The sequence below is a fragment of the Harpia harpyja genome, chromosome 3 (genome assembly GCF_026419915.1).
Source record: "Harpia harpyja isolate bHarHar1 chromosome 3, bHarHar1 primary haplotype, whole genome shotgun sequence".
Classification (NCBI taxonomy): domain Eukaryota; kingdom Metazoa; phylum Chordata; class Aves; order Accipitriformes; family Accipitridae; genus Harpia; species Harpia harpyja.
In genome coordinates, this window is record NC_068942.1 from 42,711,704 (window position 1) to 42,737,545 (window position 25,842).

At 44.1% G+C, this 25,842-nt stretch overlaps 1 protein-coding gene across 9 annotated transcripts in view; it reads left to right on the forward strand.

The window, feature by feature from the left end:
- The first annotated feature begins 240 nt into the window (after positions 1–240).
- The window catches only part of DPF3 (double PHD fingers 3), a 168,790-nt gene continuing 143,188 nt past the window's right edge, over positions 241–25,842 (forward strand). For all 9 annotated transcript variants that reach the window (XR_008234443.1, XR_008234444.1, XR_008234442.1 and 6 more), the window contains exon 1: positions 241–292. Coding sequence is in view for 6 of the 9 variants with exons in the window: in XM_052782288.1 (XP_052638248.1) it covers positions 261–292 (32 nt within the window). In the remaining 3 variants the exon portion in view is untranslated. The remainder of the gene's footprint in view (positions 293–25,842) is intronic.

A 25,842-nucleotide genomic window follows, 5' to 3' on the forward strand; every position in this document is an offset into this window, starting at 1 on the left:
GCCCCCCTCGGTCCCCTCCCGGCGCGGCGGCGGGCCCGCCGACGGGCGCTGCCCCTTTAAGACCTTCTCGCCGCCAGTTCCACGGAGAGGGAGTGACCTCTGGGCTTTGACAGCTCCCCTAATAACTAGCAGAGCCCCGGCTCCGCCCTCGGCGCCGGATTGGTCGGCGGGCCGGTATGCCGCGCTCCGATTGGCTGGCCGCTTCCCCTGAGCGAACCTTTAGAACTCCGAGACACAATATTCTGTTACATTGTAGCAAAATGGCGACTGTCATTCACAACCCCCTGAAAGCGTAAGTAGGAATCAAAAATGTACATATTCCGCGTGGTTTAAATATGAAAAAAGGCGCCTTTCCGGCGCCGGCTGCCAGCCTGAGCCGGGTGCCGGCAGCCTCCCGGCGGGTCCCTCCTCCCGCCCTCCTTTCTGCCCCAGCGACTCGCTCGGGTTTTTTTGTGCAACGCATCCCCGCGGCTCGCGCCGAAATTAACGAGGAAAAATTGTTCGGCTCGCGCGCCGGTTAATTGGCGCCCGGGCGCGGAGGGGGGGCGGCGGGGCGGGGAGGCGGCGGCGGCGGCGGGCTGCCCGTGGCTCCCGGAGCGCAGCGCGGGGACGGCAACGGCGGCGTCCCGCGGGGCCCCGGCAGGGGTGCGCGCACTTGACAGCGTCCTGCCCCCGCTGTCCGGGCGGGCTCGCCGCGCTGCCGCGCCGGGGTTCGGCGGGGGAAGGACCGGCCCAGGGCAGCGGCGGCGGAGGGGGGGGGGGGGGCTCAGAACGCGGCGCCTCCGCGCTCCGGCCGCAGCTTGGAGTTGGCTCCGCCAACCTTTGCGGAGTTGGGATGCGTTGGCGAGGGGGAGAGAAGCGGCCCCCCTCGGTTCTTGGCTGAGTGGCGGGGAGGGGGGTGGTGGCACGGGCGGTCGGAGAGCGGGGCAGCGGGGGCACTGCCGGCGCACCTCGGCGTTTGTGCGGGAGAGAGGGAGCGAAAAGGAGAGGGAGGGAAGCCGACTCGCGTGAAATGAATGACTCGGGACTGCTGGTCGTTGATTTGGGGCAGGAAGTCCGGAGATCTGTTTTGCATATGACAGGCTTTCGCTTTTCAAAGTGGCAAAGAGAGTTGATCGTGTTTCCATCTTGAGAGCGGGCACAAGCAGCCAAGGGCTGCTCGGGCGGGATCCGACCCGCTGCTGGCGGGGGCCAGGCAGAGAGGGAGGGAGCGAGCGAGTGCGCGGGAGGGGGCAGGTGCTCCTGCTGCGGAGATAGATATTCCGGGGTTCCCGATCGGGAAGGAGGGCCGGTTGAAGAGGGGGACCGCGGGAGCCGGTTGTCGTCCTCTGGATCGAGTCCTTTATTTTCCTTGTGGTCTGCAGCACACGCCGTTAATCCCTGAAGGCATTAGGGAGAGTGGGATTTGGCACCGTATGTGGGGAGAGGAGCTGTCTTAACCTTTTTAAAACGACTTCTCTGCTAACGGGGGCAGCGCTCTCGCTATTAAAGCAGGGAAGCAGAGTACCTGGCGGTGACGCTTCGTTTGCACTTTCTGGCTGCGCTGAGTGGGTGTTTTTATACCTCTGAGTTTTCAGAGACGAAATTAGGGCTGCGAGGTTTTTCTTTTTTTTTTTTTTTTTCCTCCTCGACTCGAGTCTCTCCGGCTGGAATTGGAAAAACACTTGAAGGTTTTTCCAGGGATTCCTGCCGCTGTCTCTCTACGATCCGGAGGGAAAGGAAAGCCTCGAGCTGGGAAGGGGTGCTGACATGTTTATCAGCTCTCCTGCTCCGTCCTGGCAGAAAACCTTTGCTTTCATTTACCCGTCCTGTCGGCAGCACCTTCTAAAAATCCGCGGGGAGACGGGAGCGCGGTTGTCGGGGGCTTAATCAACGAAGTCCGAGTATCCTCCCGGGGGGGTGGTGTGGGGCTGAACACGCTCTGAAAACCGCGCGGAAGAGACGGCGTGCCCCCCCCCCCCCCTCGTTTGACGGCAGGTTTAATACTTGTGCAGGCGAGAGCAACTTCTCGCCGTGCCCCTCCCGGCCGCCCGCCGGGCGTTGCTCAGGCGCAGGCAGCGCACCCCGGGGATCGAGAGGCGCACCGAGGGGGGGCCGCACCGCACGGCTCCTCACCTGGGCTGGGAAAAGCCACCTCCGCTTGTGCCGTTCGCGAGTATTGGCGGTAGCCGGGAAGCCCGGGCTCGGTGGCTCCCGGGTGAGAGGCGGGGAGCTGCCGGGGAGCGGGTCGCCGCCGTGGGAGCACGCCGGGCCGCCGGCCCCCGCCCCGCCGGAGGACGGGACCTCGCCTCGCACTTCGTGAGACCGTGGGGGCTGCCGACAGTCGCGGCGGATCTCCGGAGAGGGCGGATGCTGCCGAAGGGCCCGCTTGTGCCGAAATGAATCGGGGCCCCGATTCCGCTGCTGCTAAAGTCGGGGAGGGCAGGATTAGGCCGTTTATAATTAGCTCCCTTCTCCTCACCTCGCCCCTGGGGGGTGTGAGAGGAGGAAACAATAGACATCAAGTGCCGGGTTCGCTTTTCTCTGTGTGCCTTTTAAAGTACTAATGCTATGTGGAGGGAACAAAATTGGCACTGGCTGTCTGACACCATCTGCATTTTTTATTAACAACTTGTTTAATAAAACATTTTATAATTTTCACTTATTCTTTAAAGTTGCTGATCGGGAAACAATACACATGTAAATAAATTATGCATGGGATAGATTAGGACAAAAGCAGTAGGACACATAATAGGAGAAGGGATGCAGTGCACAGTATTTTATCCTCATGTGTCCTTCCTGACAATGAAAGGGAGCTGAATGACATTTGCATTTCCTCTGTCTGCGTTTTGATTGTATCTCAAAACCCACAAACGCCCCCTACAGAAACTGGCCACACAAAGGTTTTGCTCTGAGATGGGGGACAATGTAGAGACTGAGAAATCCTAGCTCAGGTATCAAGCGGCTCTCTGTGTGTGCTTGTGCATTTAAGTGTGTCCAATATTCAGTTTATCTCCAGCACTTGGACACATATGTGGCCTTGTTCATGCTAGACTGGTCTCTTGGGATAATGTATTCCAGTGTACCTGAGCATCTGTGGGAATACATTACATAGAATAGCTCGGTGCATGGAGTCCCTTATTAATGATTGGCACCTCCTTACGCTCAGCTTGCCTCTTTCTCCGTCTAGCGCTCTCTTCTCACTTTCTGGTTCTCTTTTGGTGCTTTCATGCCTTTGCTATTCTCCCCTTCACTTCCTCTGGTGATCCAATCAACCTGACATGACTGCCTATTATTTCTGCCATTTAGTACCTTGTTGTTTACCAACATGGTGCTACAGGCGAAAATATCAGAGATCTAAGTTTAACAGATCTGCAAGGGAAAGGCGGCAGGTGTCTGGATAAACACATTCTTTCTCATCTGTAGAAAAGGCAGTATTCAGATAGCTTTGATGGGACGATGGTGGATTTGAAGTGCTGGATTTGTTGGGTTGTTTTTTTCCACTAGTCTGTGTACCTATCTCCATACTTTTTCTTTCTGTCGTCTTCTCCTTTGGATATCTTAATATGGAGACATTTGAGCAGTGCAGTAGAAGAAACAAATGCACTTAAAAAGTATTCTGAATTACTTCAAATGTCAGTCAGAAATCTCAACGGACTTTGTAAACATTAATTAATTAAACCTCTCAACACCCCTGTGAAGAAAGGATTATTGCCTTTGTTTTATGGATGGCTAAACTAGGACAAAGTGGTTCAGGAAACTTTCTAATTCAAAGATCAAGTCTAGAATGCAGCCATTCAACTTCCAGTCTTAGCATCTAGTCCCATTTCCTCCATCTCTGCCTTATTAGCTATGTGCATATGGTATCATAATGCATTTAATATAATTAAGACCTTGTAATTTACAAAGTCTTACCTAGAAGCAGAGCTGTTTCCCGCTTACCCCTTCTCTGTCTTTACTCCCACAGCTGACTTTTATTTCAGGTTGTCGATTAAACATCCTCACTGGAACACATGTTAGGCTATTGCCTTTTCTGCATGTGAGATTCCCTCATGCCTTATAGCTCTCTGCCTGGATGCTCACCAGAGGAGCTGTTGCCTTCCAGTAGTTTGGCCTTGGAGTAGCAATGCTGGTGCTCTCACTTTCTTTTGCTCAAGACAGCCTCTGGGACAAAAGAGGCTAACTCAGGCTCAATTGCTAGGCTAGGTTGCTTGCAGACCGACTGTATTGTCGGATAACTTTGGTGTGCTTGGGGATGCTTATTCCCTGCCAGGTGTTTGGGGACCAGATCATCACAGATTTGTGTGCACAGTGCTAGAGCTGACCTTATAAACCCTACCAGGCCTGTTCTGTCTCTGCGTTCCTGCTGCAAACACACAGCAGTGGTCGGTTTTCCAATTGCTGTACCTTCTCAGATGAAATTGCCTTGACAGCCAGCTCTGACCCCTGGGCTGCCAAATGGCCATCCTTGTGATGATGAATTCTGTGGCATGAGACACCTGTGAAGAAATGTTCTGTGCTTGCATCTCTGTTTCATGTAGACAACAGACCAGTATGGGTCTTGGGGTCTTGTGTGGCAAGAGTATTTCATTAGTGATAACTCTGGCTTGAATTCAAGCTGGGGACTCTTAACTGGTACTGTATCCCGTTACATGTCCCTGAAACAGCCCTACATCCTGATTAAGTGCTGATGAAGACTGATTTTTTTTTTGTTTTGTTTTGTTTGGGGGGGGATGTTGCATAAGCATCTGGTTGCTGATTTTTAATATTAAAGTGAAAGTATGATGTGCAGTGCTGCTTTGAGCAGGTGGAAGCAATAAAATAGACGGACAGTTAGGTTGCCAGTTCAGTGTTTACAAGTGATGTGGAGGTGATTTTAATGTGGCTTTGCAGAAGGGAATTTTCTTCTGCTTGACAGAACAGGGTTGTTGGGCACATTAAATCATGTACCAAAATCTCTACAGCATTTCCAGTGTGGCTCTGATGTCACTTAAAAACATAAATGAGCCCTACTGTGACACATTTCAAACCAAAACTGTTGTCCACGTGAAAACCATATTTTCTCTATCTCAGCACCAGCTTTCAGAGAAAATGAGGGATGAATGTTGCTGTATTTACACAAGGAAACATAAGCATAAAACCAAAGTCATTGGGGGGCCAGAGAAGCCAAGTTAAGAAGATCTGAGGATACACTGGTTTGAATATGAGAGAGTCTGATAAATAGTATGTTACTTGTTACAGTGTTAGGTCTGGTTCCATGAGTTGCTTGTGCATGAGTAGTTGTTGCAGTACTTTTGTAATTTTGTTTTGTTGGTGTTCCAGCCTTTCACAGTCCGTCCAGTTGTGTGGATGGACGGACATTGTATCACAAAATTGTCGCTGAAGAAAAAGTTTTAAAAACATTATTTGTGGTGTGTGAAAGCAATATTGAACTCTCTGGGTTGTGCTACAGAGGCCCAAAGGTAAGATTTTTTTGCAGGGTGTAATAGTTTCAAGGTAAGCTCATGTCCAATGGGCTGGGTGCATAATGCCTGTTAGGTAGGATTCACAGTGTCCAAGTGGGAATAGTTTACGCAGACCATGCAGAAGTCTGGTACACAAAGTGAAATGGGGATCTGTCTTCAGTCTGAGTCATGGTGAAGGTAATGTGGCGCATCCTTTGTGTAGCCTAATGAAAATTGATTTCTTCCTCTGCTTTCCTAAAACTGGAAGTGTGGTATCTGGAGGTTGCTCTCAAGAGCAGACTTTGTCCATCTTGTATATCTGTCTTCTGCAATTTATGACAGTTGGCTGTACCTCTGCGATCCCGAAATGAGGCATTCCAATGCCCCCATTGGCTGCAAATAAACCATCTTTTAGGATTATCGTTTGCCGAGTCTGGTGTTTTCTCACTCTGTTTTGTCTTTCATGTAAGAGCTGAATTTCTTTGCTTGGTAGATCAATTTTACAATCTTGGTATTTATTCTGGGCTCATCACTGTGTTGTCTGTATGCGATGTTGCCTTGAGCAAGAGCCATCCCTGTGTTGTTTATCCCCGAGGACTTGTAGGAGTGGAATGAATCTGTTTCGGGAGTTGATGTTTTTCTCCCTTGGACAGACCGACCTCTGATCTGAGGATTCCTTGTGTGGGGTGACATACTCCCACATGCAGAGAAGCAGCACCAAGGCAACATTGCTTAAGGCCTGTTCCAAGGGCTTCATTAGGACTGAACTGCTCTTCTGGCTTTGCCTGGCAGTTTTGCCCAGGATGCAGGGACTGAGGTGTCTTAATCGCTTCTTTAGTGCAGGTCCCAGTTTTAGCATCGGTTTGTTTCTTTTAAGGAAAGTTATCTCATCAACACAATCTAAAAGAAAGCATACTTTAAAAATCCTTTTCTTTTTTAGCAAAATTTTTCAGATGGAAGTGCTTCTTTCTTGTCTTTAAAAACTTCCCTACAATTTGTGGAACAACCCCAAATGTACTGGACTAGTGTGTGAGAAGCAGAAAGTGGTTTTCCTTTCTTCTTCTTTCTTCTTTCAAAAGAAAGAACAGAACTGCCCAGTGTATTTTCATTGTCTAAACTGAGTGGCATGTAACACAAATATCATAAGTGAGTGCTTGAATACTGAATGTTTAAAATTCTTATTTATCTTTAATAGCCTAAATTATTACAAGTATGATACTTTTTTTTTTAATTGTTATATATGGTTTATTTCCCAGCAGAGCCTATTTTAACCACAGATTCCCAGCAGATGTCTCAGAGAAGAATAACGCAGTGTCTCAACGGCTGCTGGCAAATATCCTTCTCACACCCCCATCCCCTCCAGTATGGGAATAGCAGGAGTATGTCAGCATGTGTCTCAGTTTTCAGGTTACCTGCCTGAGCCGGGTGCGGTCAGAGAGTTGCAATTCCAGCTGTGTGGAAGGTTTTACTGGCACCCCAGCACTGTCTGAGGGGCGGCTTCACAGGGAATCAGTGGAGCAGTGAGAGCAGGGCAGAGACGGGTAGAGATGAGTGTGCGCTAGGTGGCTGTGATCAGCAGTGTGTGCTTGCCAAATCCTGAGTCATTAATTTCGCGTTCTGCTGAGCTGTAGCTGGGAGAGAGTCCCCTGCTCAGGTGTTGATGGGGACACTGACTACATCAATGTTATTCTTTTGGTGAGAAAGGCGGGAACTGATATTTAATATTGCAGTCCCTTGTGGCAGAACTGATCCAACCTAATTGAGGATCATCTCTCCATTCATGCAACACCATGAGTTGTATCAGTCTTTGACATCTGATGATGCTGTCCTTGCTTTCTGATAATTTTTATAAATTAATATAAAATGCCAACTGTAACATGAGTATGATATCTTAGTATGCAAAAGAAAGGAACCCTACCTAACTTAGAGTTTCTCCCCCTTGTTTCTTCTCAGATTCCCCCTTGTGATACAAGATAAAAAGCCTTGGTTAAGACGTTGTGCTAAATTCTCTACAAACACATGGCTTAATGCTTCCTGGCTTTTAGGTCTCAAAAACCTAAATAGGTTGGACGGTGCAAAGAAAATCAGGTGCGGCGCAGTGAAATAAGGCCATGCCCCGAGTTGGTTAATTCCAGTCTGCCCTACCGCATCAGCTGGCAGGGCTGATTTGATCTGATCAGATGCGGGCATGCTACTTCTGCCAAAACGCAAAGTACAGTGCTTATGCTGCTTTTATGCTTGGAGTTGGCTTCGTGCTAGCCACAGGAAGACAGATTATGCCTGTTGGAATGAAATTTCCTCTTCAAAATGTTTTGGGTGTTTTTCATGTTTTGGAAGAGTGAGTGAACACCAGTTCAGTGCTTTGTGTCACGTGGCTGTGAAATTTTTGGTCTGGTTCTAGGAACTTTGCAGTTTCTAGTGTTCCCGTGGATCCACAGCCTAATGTGATTAGTCACAGAGTTGGGAGAAAAATTGAAATGGCTGGAGTTATAGCCCAGATAATTCACTATCCAGTGAACAGTACTATAGGGAAACTTATAACGGAGACACAAAGTTAGTATTATTTCTTCAAGGGAAAAGTAATGTCCATATTTCCATTTCCTTCAAGAATAGTTCTGAAGAAAGTCATCCATGGATTTGTGACTGTTCAAGTATTTTGGTCTCAGTATTGTTTTCTGAGAGACTGTGTTTAGTCAATGATGGGGACAAATATATTTTATGTTTATGATTACTTTAAAGCCTATGCAATCTGAATAAGGAATAATGGCAACAGTGGCTCAGAAAGCTGTTTTACTGCTAAACTCCTTTGGTCTTGACCACGAATAAAAACTGCATCATGTTTGAGGCTGCTGTCCTCCTGAGTGTTCAGATAAATCACTCACCAGTGTCCAGTATTGGAAATTATAACATGAACCCACTTGTATCTACAAGCTTACCCTGATTGCTTTTGCTTATTTTTTTAAAAACTACTGAAGGGTGTTTTGAAGACTGTAGTTTTTTGTGTTTTCTATGGATTCTTTATACTTGAAGTTTTCCGTTCATTATCATATACCTGTTGATGTGAAATATGGAATAAATCAGGAACACTGTTTTAATTCAGAGATTAGTACCTTTTATAGTTGGGGTAGTGCAGGTTAAGAGACATGCGAGACGTGATGGGTGGGCGTTGGTGATGGGAAGACTCCGCAGTGAGCTCTTTCTCCACAGGTGTGGAGAAACCCTCTGAATTGCAGCATTGAGATACTTCTTCTACTGCTTCATCATATCTGACCGACCCTTTAATTTTTAGGAGGTACTTGGCCAAAAAGGATGTGCCCCTCTGTTAATTTTGGTGATGTTAGTCCTCAGTGATCAAGTGGCATGTGGATGAAAGCAATGTTAATACCTTCCCAGGCAGAATGGGTACCCGAAGACTTCTCGCTTCTCTCTCTTCTGTGCCGATACAAATGAATGGGAACTTGGTCAGGTTAGCTGGTGTTATGTTGATGGCAAACAGGCATTCCTGAGATCTAAATCTAACCAAAAAATGTTGATGGGGGAAATATGTGGAAAACTCTTCTCAATTTCCTGTCACCAGATCTGCTTTGTTTTTGTCAATAGTCTCAGCTAAATGTTTTATCTTCTCCTAGCTTTCCTCTTCCCTCCCTCCCAACCTCTTTCCCCCATTGACCTCTACAAGTGCAGTCCTAGCTGTTGATTTATCAGGGCAGGCTAGCTCAGCACTGTGTGGAGACTGCTTTTAATTAACTCTCTTCGTTTTTTCCAACCTTCAGGGAGCAGCAACCCTTTAATGATTTTAATATTTTATCTGGATTTATATCCACCTTATGTGTTGTTTGTTGCTCTGCTTCCTCACATGTTCTTCCTGAGTCATTTCCCAAAGTGAAATGTTTGTTTCAGGCCCCTCATACAGGATGAGGAGGAGAGTTTTTAATGGCTTCTGGACTGGGAGGATGGACTCTCTATGATCTGCCCTGGTGTTTTGGAGGAGGATAGGGAGTATGAGGTGATGCATTTTGGTGCTGTCTTGGAGAAAGACTCGCTTCAGTGTCCTGCCTCCGTGCACAGGGAGAGGCAGCTTTGTTTCGTGATTGCAGCATGGCAGATCAGAGCCTGCTGAATTAGATCTGACCCCTGACTTGTTATATGGCATAGATAAGTCATGAGCTTGTTTCAAGAGTCAGGTATGACTCTCATGCTAGTCAGGCTGAGTAGAGGAGGCACTAATTAATTACCTGTTGCTAAAATGTAGTTAACTTCCTGTGCGTGAATACGGGTCTAAAGGAGAGTCCTTCTTTACCTGCAAAAGACTACCTTTGCCTACTGTGAGTAGCTCTACCAAGTGAGATTTCTTCAGACTGAGCTGAAATCAGCTATACAAAATTTCTCCCACCTAGAATTTTCTCTTTACATATCCTACAATGAGGATTTCAGGAGGTTCCAGCATGAAAGAATTAGGAAAAATATATGTTATTTGTATTGTAAATTATGTGGCACTTTTATGCCAGAGCAGGAAAATGCTTTATAATCATGCTTAAAGTAAGCATCACAGTCCCTTTCATGGGATTATTTTCTCCGTTCTTCTGATGGGAGGAATGGCATGCACTGGCTGACTTGGTGATGGTCACACTAGTCACACCATCAACTGTTGACAGACTTGGAGGTTTAGAAGCCACATTGCTTTGCTTTTGGTGTTGAGTGTTAGACAGTATATGAGTGATGTGTTGAAAGTAAATGGGAATCCTTCCTTGGTAGCAGTTCCATGTCTGAGCTGAAATTAGGGGCACAGAGGAAGAGTGGGAAAGTGAGTTAAGGCTGTCTGCCTGGTTCTGATGGAAGAAGTTCACCAATAAATATCTCTAAACCATCCTTAATGGCAGTGGTTCATGACTAGAGCTGATAGAGGCACTGCTGGGGTGCAAAGATTTTACCACAGAAATGAACCAAGTGGCAAGTAGTTTTGCATTTCAAAATATATGTGCTGCACACCAGACAGTCTGTTCACTACAATTCATGCATTGAATTCAAAGTCATTGGTGTGAGAACAGTTTGACTCAATTTATTTTACAAGGCTATGTGTAAGTATATGTATTTAAAGCCCCTTTGTTAAAATGGCTGAAGAAATGAAGAAGTTCCCAGATCTAGTCCTCCCTTACTGAGGAAGGTGACTCTGAGACACTAGCTGAAAGGAACACAGTCGTGGGTGCTACTTATCAAAATATTGGCAGTGCATCACTGCATAAGATCATCTATGTCATCTGGTCTGTGGTTTGTGTTTGTGTCTTTCCCATCTTCCTCTGCAGTCCACTTTACTTGAAAAAAATGATTGTTTGAGTGTATTTTTTTCCATGTCGTTGCTGTGATTCCACAGTAACTAACTCCTGGCATTCTCATCTGACCAGACTGCAAATGTATCTGGTTCAGGTATTCATTCTGCTGAGTAGATCTGAAAGTAAATTCCCTCCTCCCCTATTATTAACTTTCTAGTTTTGTTTCCACAACTAACTTATCCACAAAGTCCTAGGGTTAGGAGAGGCTGTCTCTCCTGACACGTCTTCCGAATTCCTCACTGCTAAACACATGCCATGCAAAGTCGAAACCTGGCTGGCCCTCAAAGGACAGTCTATTTCCCAGGCTGCTGTTTCCAGCTACCTTGTCCTCCATGCACCCCTCGGAGGGGAAGAGGAGGAACAGATGAGGGGTGAGCACTCTGCCTTTGGGAAAGGCTCTGACCTGAAAATGGATTGCAATTCCAGCCGAATGGTTCCTTCCCTTGGTAACAGAATTGCACGCCTGGGCTCTGAGCTCTTTGCATTAATTCCATCTCTGCTAAACTTTCCCAGTCAATTAACCATGTCCATCTCCTGCTCTAGCAGCCACATGTGCCTTTTCGGCTGCTGCAGGGTTTTGGAACAGTAACTCCCTGCAGCCTTTGCTGCAGCAGTTTTCCTCCAGCAGCTTCCCTCAAGCATGGTTATCAATCAGGACCTGTCAAGTTTTTACCTCCGACACATCTATTTTCAGGACTGTAGGACTCTGACCTTTTGCTTTTGTCTTTATAAGTACTATTTTTTTCAATAGGGGACAGCTCAAATGCTGAGTGTTGGGTCTTTACACTGGTACAAAAACTGCATGAAAATTTCAGTCTTAGTGTGAGGAAATTCTGCTAAACCTGGATATTTCTTTTGGTTTCTGTCATTTTGCCTCCCTTGGGTTTTAATTTTGCTTGTCAAAAAGGCCTCATTAAGTTGGCCAGTAGTTCCTGTGTGGTGGTGTTCCAGGCAGCACCTGCAGTGCAGAAGTCTCCTCTGAGTAGCTGGCTAACAGGAGTGGATGAAAGAGTAGTGAGTTCTTGGAGGCTGAAGTGTCTGGGAGATGCTCACCCATGGGGTTTGATGTAGACTACCTTTGAAGGGAATTCTGCACATGCCTCTGGAAGAACACTTTGAATGCTGGCACTAGTGGTCTCTTGGCAAAGCACTTAAGGGCTGTGACAGTGTCTTGAATATGATTTTCTTGCATGTTGTACTGCCATCAAAGGTCAGGTTTGGCTAGAGTACCTATTAAAGCAAGAGGCTATGCTTAATATCTTGTCTTGAGCATGTGGGTGAGCCTGGTCCTGTTTCTAGTGGGTAGGTACCTATATCATAAAGGCTGCCATCCCAGTTGACACTAATTGGTTCCTGTGTGGGTACTTCCAGATGAGAAGACAAAGACCAAATTGGCCACAGAGGCTCAATTAATAGAAGTGTAGGTTTAAAAGAGGGTTCCCAGGTCTTATGTCCAGTCCCCTGGTACCATGTCAGATAATCCCTTTCATAAACTGAAAAGTCCTTGTCTTAAATCCCCACTTGGACTGTTTGTTCCCATTACTCCTCTTGGGAGGGTTCCAGAACCCACTGCTCTGATGGCTGGAAATAGCATTTTAATCCCTAGCCTAACCCTACTCGTGACCAGTTTATACCCATTTGTTCTGGTGCCAGCATGGAGTTGTTAGTTTAAATACTATTGCTCCCTCCATGTCTTCCTCTCCACTATCATGCATTTGTACAACACTATGATAAGCCCTCTCAGTCTTTGTTTTGATATACTAAACTGTCTGTGCTATCTTTTCCTTTCCATTGATTGCTGGAGTATTTATTGTGTTTGCGTTCTCTACTCCAGCTTGGATTACTCACATTCAACTTCCTTGAGTGTGAGTAGACAGAATTATACTCTGTTCCAGGTGAGGTTTTGCCCTCTACAATAACTTTATTTTTTACCTCTTCTGGGAACACCTTGCTTTTGCATTTGTTTGTTGTTGTATTGTGCTGGTGGTTCATAGTCATCCGGTGGTAGACTGATGCTGTTGTGTTTCTCCTCCTGTCCTTTCAGCTGTTTTTGTTGAGATGATGATCTCTGGGGTATTAAGTAAAATTTATACCGAATTCACTCCATCTAATTCTTCCTGCCTGATATTCTTAATTTCCTTGATGTCCCATCAACTTGTGTAAGTGGCTAACTTCTATCAGCATACATACTTTTTGTGCCAAGGTCATTAATGGAAATACTGAACAAGATCAGACCCCAGACCAATCCTTTCTAGAACTCCAGAAGTAACTTCCCGTCAGCTGATTACTGTCTCTGTTAGGACTTCACCTGCGTCCAACCCTCTTTCAGTGGTTTTTCAGTCATATCACCGTTCTTGTACTAATCCTCATCTTCCCCGTTTTCAGTAATTTCTCATATGGTACTGTATGAAACATTTTCTGAAAGTCCAAATAACTAAGAAGAAGATGTCTAGAATATCAATATCTTATGAAAGCAAGATGTGAAGTTACTCTGGCACAAGGTATGGATCTTGCACCTTAGTCGTTTCTTTGCTCAAGAGTGTCCTTGGTCATTTTGCACTTAAAAAACTGCACGTGAGTAAACTCTGGCTCAGTTAGCCTTACTGCAATAATTTGCAAGGTTTGTGTTCTAAAACAATTAACAAAGAGTATTTTATTTTGCTTGCTATACTTCAGTAATGTAGTAGTAACCATGATTTGCAGTATCTGTTTAAAGAACTTGCTAGTAGATGTATGGTTTCATGTCACAGTTCTTGGGCAGAGATTATTCAGAATTTATGCCTTGACTGCACAAATGTCTTTATGGCTTCCACCTCAGTCATCCCACTGAGGCACAGCATTCCTTTAGTTCTTGGCCTGTACCAACATTATATTTAATCTATGTACCATTGTAACTGCAAAACAGCTGAGCTTTCTTTGATTGCTTTTATTTTGGTGTCTGAAGAATATTACAATTTTTTAATAGCTTTTGCAAGTTCTAAGTCTTGACTTTGGCAATTCTCCCTATACTTTCTGACCTTTAAGATCCAATTTTTTCTTCTGTTACTACTGTTTTCTGTTCCTGAAGGGTGTCTGTTTAATTTTGATGTCCTTTTCCAAGTTAATTATTCAGCCAATAACTTCTCCAGTCCTTCCATACAAGTTTCAAACAATTCTTGCATTTTTCTCTTAAAGAAATTCCCCAAGTTCTGCTGTATTCCACTCTTCCCATGCTTAAGGAGCGGGTTTGAAGCACTCAGGAACAGGTTTGAAGGATTTTGTGATGGTGATGGGAATTGTACAATTTTGTACCTATTCTTGGACTGCAGAAGACGTAGGCTATGTTGATCTAGGGCAAGCAGGGCAATTCTGCTTAATATTAAGTTGTTTTACTTAATTAGATCATGCTTAAATGTGGCTCTTAAAAGTTCATCAATGTAAAACAATGTTGCATCTTTCACCAGAGTTGCAACCATTAAGTAAAAATCCAAATGAGCAACAAAACGTTGATTTTTTTTCTTAAATGACCTTGTTCCATTTTTGTCTGACGTTACTGGTCTTATTCAGAGAAAACTGTGTGTATGCATAATATATGTATATTTGTGTGCCTGTATAATACATAGGAAAGAAGGAATGTATTTACAGATGGTGTTTAGGAAAACATGTTATTGTTCGTTAATCAATGTCTTGGCATTTTAAACATTTCCATATACTTCTTACTGTTTTATAGCAGTATATGATTCAACTCTTTCCTACTGGTCAGTTTCAAAAACTCATATAAATAGCAAAAAATTATACATATATATATATTTTTTTTTTTTTTCTTACTAGAGGGCTCTGGGAACTTTTAAAACATTACAGCACTCTTTGGATCAATGCATATCCCAGCAATCCCTTGCATAAGTGACCTAAAATCGTGTGATCAAACCTCTTCTCCCCTCCCCATCCCTAGAGAGATATTTGTAATTAGATAAAATGAGGACAGAATATGCATAAGTATCTGTTATGCTGGGATTCCTGCCCAGAAAGGAAACTAATGGCCTGAGTTAGCCATAATCTTTTGCACCCTGTGTACTATTGACAACGCTACGGCTTGAGATGTTGGGAGTTCAGGAGCAGATTTTTGCTGCTGTCTTATGGTAACCTTTCTAAATTGACTGTTTTACAAAACAAGTGGAATTACCCAGCCTGTATTTTACTCGTCATTCATTGTTGGGGACATTTTGCTTGTAAGAGAGGGCCTGATTCTCCAGTCTCATGCCTAATGCAGTGGAAGTGAGTGTAAATTACTGCTTCTGTGGTCTAGAAGTGTTTCACATTCACTTTACCCAGATGTAAATGACCACATGAAGCGCAAGACAGTGGAGAACTGGGAATGGAGTTGTTGTTGGTTATTTTTTTCCATTTCATCTAGCAATTACTGCTTGTCTCTGGTTCTTCAGAGGAAGGGATGGTGAGGTTCTGTGGGCAAATTCAGCTCTCTCTAATCAAACTAAGTAGCCCCTTTGAAGTCTGCGTGACAGGTTGTCTAGTGCTGTGATACTACGCAATGCAAGATGATCAGATAGGTGGCACTTCAGAAATCTGGAGGCTGCTTTATGTACTGCTGCTTCTTCTTTCTCCCAATGCGTATGGTAGGTGTCTGCTCACCCCTCATAAAATTCTAGTTTTTTAGTCTTCTGCTAGATTTGTGGATTTTGTCTTGTGACTTGGCAACAGTGAAGCACAAACCCTGGGCACTTAGGAATCTGTCAGTCTCCCTCAGATATCCCAGTTGTTGGTAAATCCCCTGATGAAAAGCTTTTCTTGGAGCAGGCAGGCAGTCTGCATGCAAGTCTTCCTCTCTTGCTTTGCTTCAATGTCCTTGGGGTAAATGTCAGTGAAAGTAAGTGAAGTGTTTTGATAAAAGGAGGGGCAAGGTTACGTAAAAAGCATGCCCTCCTGCACATTCCCAAGGAAGGTTATCTATCCAGCATTTCCATTGCTCTGCCCAGTGTAGCTAAATCAGGAAGTAAGAGAGCCAAAGCCATGCTGAAATGTGATTCTTTTTTTGAACTTATGTCCAGTTTGGCATCTTTTTGAGCTGAGGAAGTTTGGCTTGCTCTCCTTCTCCACTCACAGTAATTTGCAGAGTGGGAGATTTGGGGTGAATCTCTGTTTTCCATGCTTACAAGGCAGCAGGAGCTTCTATGGCTGGGTTGGAATGTGTTGTTTCAACACACTGAATGTGAAAAAAAAACTTTAGCTTCATACAGACTGTGGTTTTTGTTTGTACTCAGTCAGTGTGATTTCACTGAAGTCCAAAAAGTTATGCCAGTGTGAGAGGCAAACCAAGCCTGTGTTATTTCAAGACAACTGTACTACCAGAGAAAATTCCTTTTATTCCCCCCCTTAAATATTCAGAATCTCCCTTCATCTCAGATATTCAGTAGCACTCGATGCTTATAATTTGGCAGCAAATGTTGACATCAGCAGCCATCTATGAGATCCTTAGCAGCAGTCTACAGCTGAATGTGCAGGACAGGCAGCAGATGACTTCTTAGTAACAGGGATGGGTCAGAACAAAATCCCGGATCTCGGCACTTCTTGTGAGCTTCGAAGATTGAACCTGGATCTGAAATTAAATGTCTTTAATGGACAGGATCCAAACACCCACATGCTTTGGCAGAGATCAGATCCAAATTTTGTCTACCTAAAGAATCAAGGTTCTGTTTTCATGTAAATTCTTCTACTAGTGAGAAGCAAGGGAAGGGATAAGACAGAAAATATGACACATTGGCAAAATTGTTTTTCAATACTATGTTTTTCAAAGTTTTTTCCATGAGGCGTCAGCAGCTCTTAAAAATCACAGGGAGAGTGTACAGTTGTCAATGAGCCAGAATGGTTAAATGCTTTTAAATATTTGAGTTGGGTTATTCCTTCACCTTTCTTTCTCACAAACATGTCTGGTTAAACTCCAGTAATGAAAACACTTGCTTGGGGAGGGGGATAAAATCCTTTTCAGCAAATAATGGTGGTGACATTTTAATCACATCATAACAACACTGTTAGCGATGGTTTGGGTTTGGCATTGAACATATACACAACATTTGTTCTTTTATACAGTATTGGTATTGCATAGTAAAAATAGCACAATTGCAAAACTCATTTGTTACCCTTGTGCCAACTTTGTTCAGCTGACAGTTGCTGTTTGAACTTTTAAAGCAATGTTTCATCCATATGTTAATACCAACTGTACAATTAATTCTCACTGCTTTCAAATGATTCTCTTGTGCCCTACAACCCTGCACGGTAGTTACTTCCCAGTTTGAGATACCTGCAAAACCACTTCTGTCAGATAAGCTGTGCTCATCCTGAGTGGTTCCATACTTTGAGATGGCAAAGAGCAGCCACTGCCTTTTGATTTTCCAGTACATTCCTGCACGGGAGTTTGTTATAGGCGCTTCACTTCACTGACCCATTTCAGGATAGTGCTATTCAGAAACTTTCATCTTTCTAGTAAGAGATTTGGAGATACTCTGCAATGTTTTGGGTGCTGTATATTCTCTGATTATTTGCTGTCTGTGAAGGATGCTTATTGTGTAATTTCTCAGGTTAGTTCAATAGCAGGGTTTTGATTTTATGAAAGAAAGAAACAAAATCAAGGTGGCAAAACCAAGACCAAGAGCATCCATAAATGAACACTAAAAGTAGTGTTACGTAGTAACAGGTGGGCAGCTGGTGTGGAAGTCGCCACTGGATCCCACTTAAGCTAGTTTTGGATTAACAAAGTCAAAAAACCCTGGCAAATGACAAGGGGGAAGAACTCTCCCCAGGTGAAATGGTTCTCCCTTGGGTAGTTACTAGCTGGGAACAGGCTGACATACAGATAGACCTGCTGCTGCATCCTCCCAAAAGGTTAGAATTCAGCTGGAGAAGGCACAAGTAGATTTTATTTTAAAACATTTTGAATTCTTCCTTGTTCCTGCTGTTATAGTTAAACGACACTTTATTATGGGAAGGTGGTTGTTGTTGTTTTCTGTATTTACTTCTTAACAGTTTCTCGGGTGGGGAACTTAAAATGGGTAGGAAAGAATCAATACGCAAGAGTTTGTGTGTAGACTAGAACCTGATCCCAGTGGGGGGAATCAATGGGCTTTCACACTGGGAAGGGCATCAGAGGGGATACACTTAGAGAGATCAGAGAGGAGCCAAAAGTGCTGTTGGTCCCTAAAAAGTACCACTTGCCTAGGAGTTATGTGGAGTGGTTTTGTTTTCTGACAAGCCTGCTCAGAGTTTCACTCAATGTTTCCTTTTACGTATTTATAAACCTATAAAACATGACAGTGAACTTGATTGTCATGACTGATATTATTTGTTCTAAGATACCACTAAAGAGTCCTGAGGTTGGTAGGCCTTCGCTTAGTTGGAGATTGTTTGAAAGGTGATGGAATTTACTTCATATTAAAATTGTAGCTACACAGTAGGGGACAATGCTTGTGTGAGACATTTGTTTTTCTGCTTTAAGTTGGCAGCACACTTATATAGCAATAATTCTTACAAAATCACTGTTCAGCATGTTTACGCAAGCTGTCACCTAGTCCAGTTGCACCGGTGCTCCCTGGGACTGCAGATGCCTGCGCTCTAAAGAGACTTGGGGCTTCCTGGCAGTGCAGGCAAAGCTGCATTTTGCCTCTCCAAGGATGAGGGGCCAAGGCCAGTGCTATTCCAGCTATGGGGAAGGAAGAAGTAGGAAGAGCTGGAATGGAGAACTGGGGGAGGACGAGGCCTGCTTCTCCTTTTCCTGCCGGGAGGGTAGGAGAGATGGGAATGGCACCTGCGGCTGGGGAACAGAGCTTTCCTCCAGTGGCAGCCACTTCCACTCAGCAGCCACAATGACAGTCAGCCTAGTTTCCAAATGGCTTTGATAATGTTCTTCTCTAGGAGCTTTTAAAGAAACTAAGCTGCCTTGGGAAGTCCTCCAGAGGCACAGCTGGTTAAAACCCTGGAAACACAGGCTAGGAACAACTGGTCAGGTCACCCGTGGAGGCCCAGCTGGATCAGAAATTGGGCCTGTGCCGTCCAATATTTGCAAATGATCTGGAAAAGAAAGTGGAGAAGCAGGAGGCAAGCTTAGCTGATAATACTAAGTATATTCCAGGTGGGAAAAACACAAGGTTGCTGTGAAGTGTTGAAGAAGGACCTCATGAAACCGAATGACTGTGCTCATTAGAAAGGCTGATTGTGTTCAGTTTAGATAAATGTAAATTAAGGCATGTGAGGAAAAACGATCCCAAATTAATGTATACAGCAACAAGGACAGAACTTGTTACTGACACTGAAGAGAAAAGTTTTGGAGTTATAATAGATCTATCAAAATATGAGCGTTGTGCTCTATAACGGGGAAAGATGATAATAAGGTAACAATAATAAGAAAGAAAGGGAGACAGAAAGGAAGAGACACATGCTAAATGTTAGGAGTTACTATGAAAGGAAAGAAAACAAATATCATTACAATGACACTATATAAATCCAAGGTTTGCTGCATGTTGAATACTGTGAGCAGTTTGGTCTCCTTGTCTTGAAAAGGATACATTAAGCTCAAAAGATGTACTGGGAAGGAAAGAAGGATGATCAAAAGGAACAACTTCCGTTTGAGGAATTACTAAATCAATTTGGATTTTCCAGTCTGTAAAAAGATCTCTCTATATGAGAGAGGTTCATGAGATCAGGAGCATCATGGAAGGGGCAAGTAGGGGATGGATGTTCATTCTCTCTCTTGAAGCCAGAAGTTAGGACATCAAATGAGATTATCAGGAGGCTGGTTCAAAAGGAACAAAAGGGGATACTTTTTCACTAAATATTAAACAAAGCTGTGGAGCTCTTTACAGTGTGGGATGTATGGGATATTAAAGTTTACCTGGGTTCAAAAAGCGTCAGCTTCACAAAAGGAAAATCCTTCAATGGCTGTTGAATACCAAGGTATCTGAATGACAGTTTGCCAGAGGTTGAGAGGATATACCAGTATATTTCCTGCAGAACATCGCTATATCCTGTCCATATTTTGTGCGCCTCCTTAGGGATTCCTTACTGGCTGAAGTTTGAGACAGAGCCCTAGGTTAGACGGACCTTTGGTCTGACCTGGTATGGCCGTTTTTATGTTTCAAGGGCTCTGGCAGTCACATACTACTTACCAGTGTTGCAAGAAAGGCCTTGAGAAGTTTCAAAATAAAAGACCCAGAAATGCAAGATGGAATTATGATTACTGGCTGAATAACCAGAGCTTTATTTTGTTCTCTGAAACATTTGCTCCTTCATGTCAACCCTAGGGGGAAATCTGTGTGCCAGTTCACCCAGGTCTTGCAACAACCTGAGACAACCTGTTTATTAAACATACGCTTTGGCTGCTATACAGAGGAAATGGCATGATCCAGACTGGTAATGCAGAGACTTGCATTTAGTTTCTGCCTACACCGTTGACTTTCTGTATATTTCCAGCCAAGTCCTGTACCTTATTGTCTCTCTGTTTCCTTATGCAAAGAATAGGTAAATCCTTTATGTCTCTCCTTGAAGAACAGTTTGAGATTAATGGTTGCAAAGTGCTAAATAAGTGCTAAAAGTTGTGAGTGAATGCAAAGTGTTTGAGGCTGATTTGTTTAATGGACATTGCAGTTAAGAAATCTGCTGTCTTCAATGTCTGTTCATAGGCCTCTCATTCAGACCGGATAAGAAGTAAAACCTATATTCAGATTCATTCTAGAGGGAAAAATTCTGAATTAGTTGTTTCTATACTTATTAGTTATTCATTGATTTGGGCTGTGTATGTCAGAACTGGCACAGTTAACCCCCGGGAAATCTGCCGTGGTCTGATCTGACTAGAGGAAGTGTTATTTTTTTGTCCGTTCTGTCCTGTTGCAGTTTCTTTTTTTTTTGTGCTCTCACTAGGTCACTGTTTATGGGATGAATTTTCTAGTCATGTCTCAGATTCACAATCATAGGTGACCTTTGCTCTTCCATGTGGCTCTCTTTCTGCTCCTGTGGCCATTTGCCAACGTGTCTTATAAGTTATTATTTATAATGAAAGGCAGCTGATGGCACTTGCACATAAGGTGGTTGTCCTCTCCTCATGCTGTGCAGTAGCATACCTGAATCCTGATGAGAAGACAAAGAGATGCTCTTGTTCAAAATTAAGTGTATCAGAGGCCCCAGAACTTGCCTTAGCATTTGCTGCTGAGCTAGATGGTATGAAATTTCAGGGAGACATGGAAAAAATTCTTGGTGTCCAGCTGTTGTGTCCCAGGTACCTGCTACTTACCTAAATCAAGTTTCAGCAGGGAGGTATGTAGCCATGAACATAAAAAATTCTGTTCCTAACTGTCTCTCCACACATTATAAAAGTGGAATGGATTATTTAAGGCTCTCCCTCTTTTGGACTGACTAAAATCTGTCAGAGAGGTGACTTGAATCTGCTTGATTTCTGAATTTCTGGGAAGTGGTTTGATTCCTGGCTCTCGTTGCTACTACATCTGATTGCTGTGGCCCTTATGCTGCTCTGGTATAGTTGGGGTATATGGGTATTTCAGCTCTGCCTTCTCTCTTTCCCCACTCATAAGTCCTGTTTTGCTCCCTTTTCTAGGGGAGGAGGCCTTCTAATTTGCTGCATTCCCACACTGGGTCTCCTCCACAGGAGACCTGTCTTTACACAGGAGTGGCTACTGCCATAGGTCAGCGGAATGATTAGCAGTTGCATATTAGGCACTTGATCAGGCATCTGTAGATGTTTCCAGGATACTGTACGCATTGGGTAAAAGACATTAAAAAATCCATCTTTTTCAGTGCATTAGCTAGGTATTAACACAGCTTTCTACAGTCTGGAGGAAGCTCTGATGCGCTTCTTTTATGTATCGGCATTTGAGTTCTTAGACATCATGTTTTTGAGAAATCTTTGGAGATGAAACAAACTTTGGCAGCACGACCAAGACGACCTACATGATTGCCTTTACTGCTGGGATTGCATCAGTCCTCTGCCTCAAAGATGTTATGGGAGCCTGGGAGGGGACCCAGGTGGTTGTGCAAACCTCCTCTAAGTTTCACTAATAAACTTCCAGACACTTTTCAAATGAAATAGCTGGGACTGTGAGGTTCCTATGGAGAACCTTGACTGCAGCAAAAGAAATTAGCAGTTCCTGTTGATGTATCTGCTTGGTGCTTGTATGTGGAATAGTCCTATTGGGTATGGGGGTAGTGGCAATGTGAATGCAAATCTCCATTGCAGATGTGAAGGCAAAAGATGTGCAATTGCTTCTTGATATTATTGTTTGTTTGCAACGCTTGCTGATGGGTTCACAGGGCCATTACAGGTGGCTGCTAGGAAGACGTGGATTAAGAGGAGAGGCTTGCAGTAGAAGAAGAAATGGCATCCACCAGTTAGGATAGGACTGTCTGCAGGCATGACCTGTAGAGCCACACTGAGTCACGTGGCATGGAGCACAGACACCACACTGAGAGGTGTTAATTGGCAAGTCCCTAAAAGCCATTCTTTTCCCCCAGTAAAAACTCTGCCCATCTCAAGGTAATGCTCAAGTGAATTTGGCCACAGCTCCACAACTAAGATTGCAATAGTAAGCTGTCCAGATTTAATACAACACCCACCCCCATACGTTTTATTTAATTCATGCTATTCACCCTTTGTTTCCGCTTACACTGTAAGCCGCTTGTGTGCCAGTTACAGCTACGTTTTCACTTGGGAAAATATGGTTATTTGAATGATGTCTCTCTCAATATTTTATGTAGTTTCCCCCACCCCACACATAAATTCTGTGTGAAGGCCACCATGCCCTCTTGCTCTTTGCATAAGTGTAGAGAGGTACCTAAACACGACTTGGCAAACAGTTATTCTATGCTATGCAAAGAGTAACTCTGTGCAAAGGGCATTCACCCCAGCCCGTGCTGCCAGTGATGATGCTCAGAGGGTGGTCTTGTCTCAGGCTTCCCTTGTTAACTTTACTTCTGATTGTCTGTGTACATTGCACTGCTTCACTATCTGTCCAGTGACCAAAGGCATCCAGTTATGAAGTAGAATAACTGATTAAAAAAACCAAACACACAAGAAAACACCCAGTCTAGTTTAAGATATGCCACCTTTGAGCCATGTACTGAGGGGTGTATCGAACACTTGAAGTGCCCATGAAAATGGGGCAAAATATGTTAAACTAAAATAGAAAATGAACTCTAATTCAGTATTAATATTTCAGTTTATGGGAGTATTGTACCTTAGTTTCACTTTCTACCTTTCTCTGTGTGTAATCCCAGTTCTAATTATAGTTAAAGATTTTCTCTACCTTTTGGGTGTCTGAAAAATATGCTCTGGCAGTTTTAAGGTAGTTGATAACACTGTGAAAGTGTCAACTGTAAATAAGAGTCCCCTCCTGCAGTTTAACCCTTCTTTTTAAGGGGCCCAGCGACACTCTCCTTGCCATTCTTCCAAGCTCAGTCCCAGTTTTTGCTCACTTGATGTTATTTTAAGTGGAAGAAAATAGAAGTATTTCTAGGTGTTAGGATATTCTATTTCTTTAATTCCTGGCAAGGCCAAAGCAGGATGGGGGAAGCTAAGCAAACCCCCAACAAAGTGAAGTGATGAGTTACCACTGTTGAAGCAGGGCAAGACGTCAGGATTCAGAGAAGGACTGGAAAGAAAATGTGTGCCTATATAGGTGTGTACATACCTGTGTGTGCTGCTTTGCTTTGAGAACAAGACAGAGGAAAGGACTGCAGGTATGAAGGCATCCAATCCTTTAAAATGTTTGCAGCATTTTATTTTGAAGAAGCTGGTATTCCCATGGGACAGGGGGATGTATACAGTTCTTTTTCCTAACTAAACTCTTGGTTTCCCTGTAATTGTAATAGGGACTCTTCCAAAATGTAAGTTCCTGTGTCAGTGCTCTCCTCATATACTAATGAGGAGTAAGGTAGTGGTGGTGGTGGCAATCTTTCAAGTCCTGTGGAGGGTGTGAAAGCAGATATAAAGGCTGGCTACAAGGTGTGGTGACACAAGGAGACTCAGAGAGGACCCTTGCCTGAATTCTAAGGCAGAAGTGTTTTACTGGAGGAAGGCTGATAGGGAAGGCTCTGCATGGGGAAGTGAGTGGCAAAAGGACATTGGGGAATGAATAGGAAGCATGGTAGAGACATGGTAAGGTAAGAAAAGAGGTTTTGTAGGCCAGAAGGGAAATGAAGACACAAAAAGACAGACTGTAATACAAATTAAAGACATTTCCTTTAATTAATTCCTTTAAAAATTACTATTAACTAGAAATCAGTATTGTAAGTAGCTCCCACTAGGCTGTGATTTCATTGCCACTAATTGAGCAGTTTCTGACCCAAGAACTTACAGCTGGCAGTTACCACTGGTCCTGGTCCCTGCTAAGTAATGGGATGGGCATACGTTAGCAAATGAAGAGCATGAGAGCAATTAGCTATCCACAGTGTTCCTTGGAGAGGATAGCTTGTGGGGCCAGCTGTGATATCCTTGGGCGTAATGTTGGGATTTTGGATGAGAAGGCTCAGATCTGGAAGAACAACAGCAAGACCTCCTTTCCAGGCCCAATGTGAAAAAGTGGCAAGGGAGAGTTTGGGAAGGGTTGCAGTGGGAACAGTGGGAGAGCGCTCATGGCAAAGGGGATTAAAATACAGCTTCAGCAGTAGGTGCCAAAGCTCGTGATAATTGTATTCCTGTTCCTGAGAGGAACTGAGGCAGAGACCCTTCTGTGCGTTTGGTTTTTTAGAGACTGGATGAGTACCACAGCTCACGGGATCTGATCACTTCTCCTCCCACTGGTAATGGAAGGAAATCCCTTTTCCTCCTACTCTTGCCACTGAAGAGCGGAGGCAGGAAATGTGGTGGTGGCCTTGCTGGAAGGGGCAAGAGACAGTGTCAGGGATACCTCTGCACCAGTGCATTGCAACGTGGAAAAAAATTGCACAACTGTCACATTGAAGCTTGTGGGTTACTGTTCTGGGAGGAAGCAGAAGCAAGGATCCTTTTGCTCCGGCTCATAGACTTAACCCTTGGGTTGCTAAGCAGGATTTGTCATGCCAGGTCAGACCTGTTATCTGCCTCATCCAAGATCTTATTCTGGCAACAGTTTTCAAAGCTGGATTTTTAGTCTAGGGGTCTTCAGTGAAAGCTTTATCATGAGAGCCCAACTGCTTAGGCTAAAGAGACAGCGTATGCTGTCTTCAGAGGTGCTGCTTGCTTCAACAGATTCCCTCTGCAGTCCATTCCCACTCCCCCTTCCTTCTCTCAGGAATCTGTAGGGACTGAGAAATGTAATCTCCTTATTTATTTTGCTCATGGGTACATAACGGATTCTGTGCCCACTGAATTTGGCAAGGAGGTCCCAAGAGGAAGCCTGTGAGAGTAACTCCCTCCGGGCCTGTCTGCATGTGAGCGGCTAAACTGACCTGACCACCTCTTCTCCCTCCCTGCTCCTCAGACAGAATTTCTCCTAAAGTTCCTGCAGCTTTTTTGTGACCTGGAAGCATTTAGTCCTAACTGCCCAACAACAGCTTTCAACATACAGCATCACCAAATACAACAACGGCAGTTTCCCACCCTTACCATCAATCTATCTGCGCTAGGGTAATTTGAGTAGTTCCCTATTTTGCGTTTTTTTTTTTTTTCTGAATTGATTAGTATAAATGAGGAATTGGTAAGTGAGCTTCAGCCTCCGTTGTCTTCCTGATATGGTGGTTTGTTCACCGAGAGCGCATGTAAAATACTTCAGTTTGAAACCTGTCACATTTTGACCAGGTGTTAACAACAGCACAAGGTGTGCCAGAGAGGTGAAATGGGCCTCAGGCTCTGTTGGTATGTAAAATATTGGCTTAAGAATCAACTCTTTCATGTTGTCCTAAATGATGTTTCACCCTTGCGTTCTCATGTTTGTGGCAGTGAGTAGCACATACAGGGCAAACATATTCTTTTCTTTCACATCACAGATATGAGACAAAGAGATACAAAAGTCCAGCCCATGACTCAGAAGTGCATAAAAGTGGAGTGTAGGCATCACGCTGTTCATCTTCAGGGGGGAAGAATAAAAGCAGTTCAGCATAAGGAGAGGTTTTCTAGA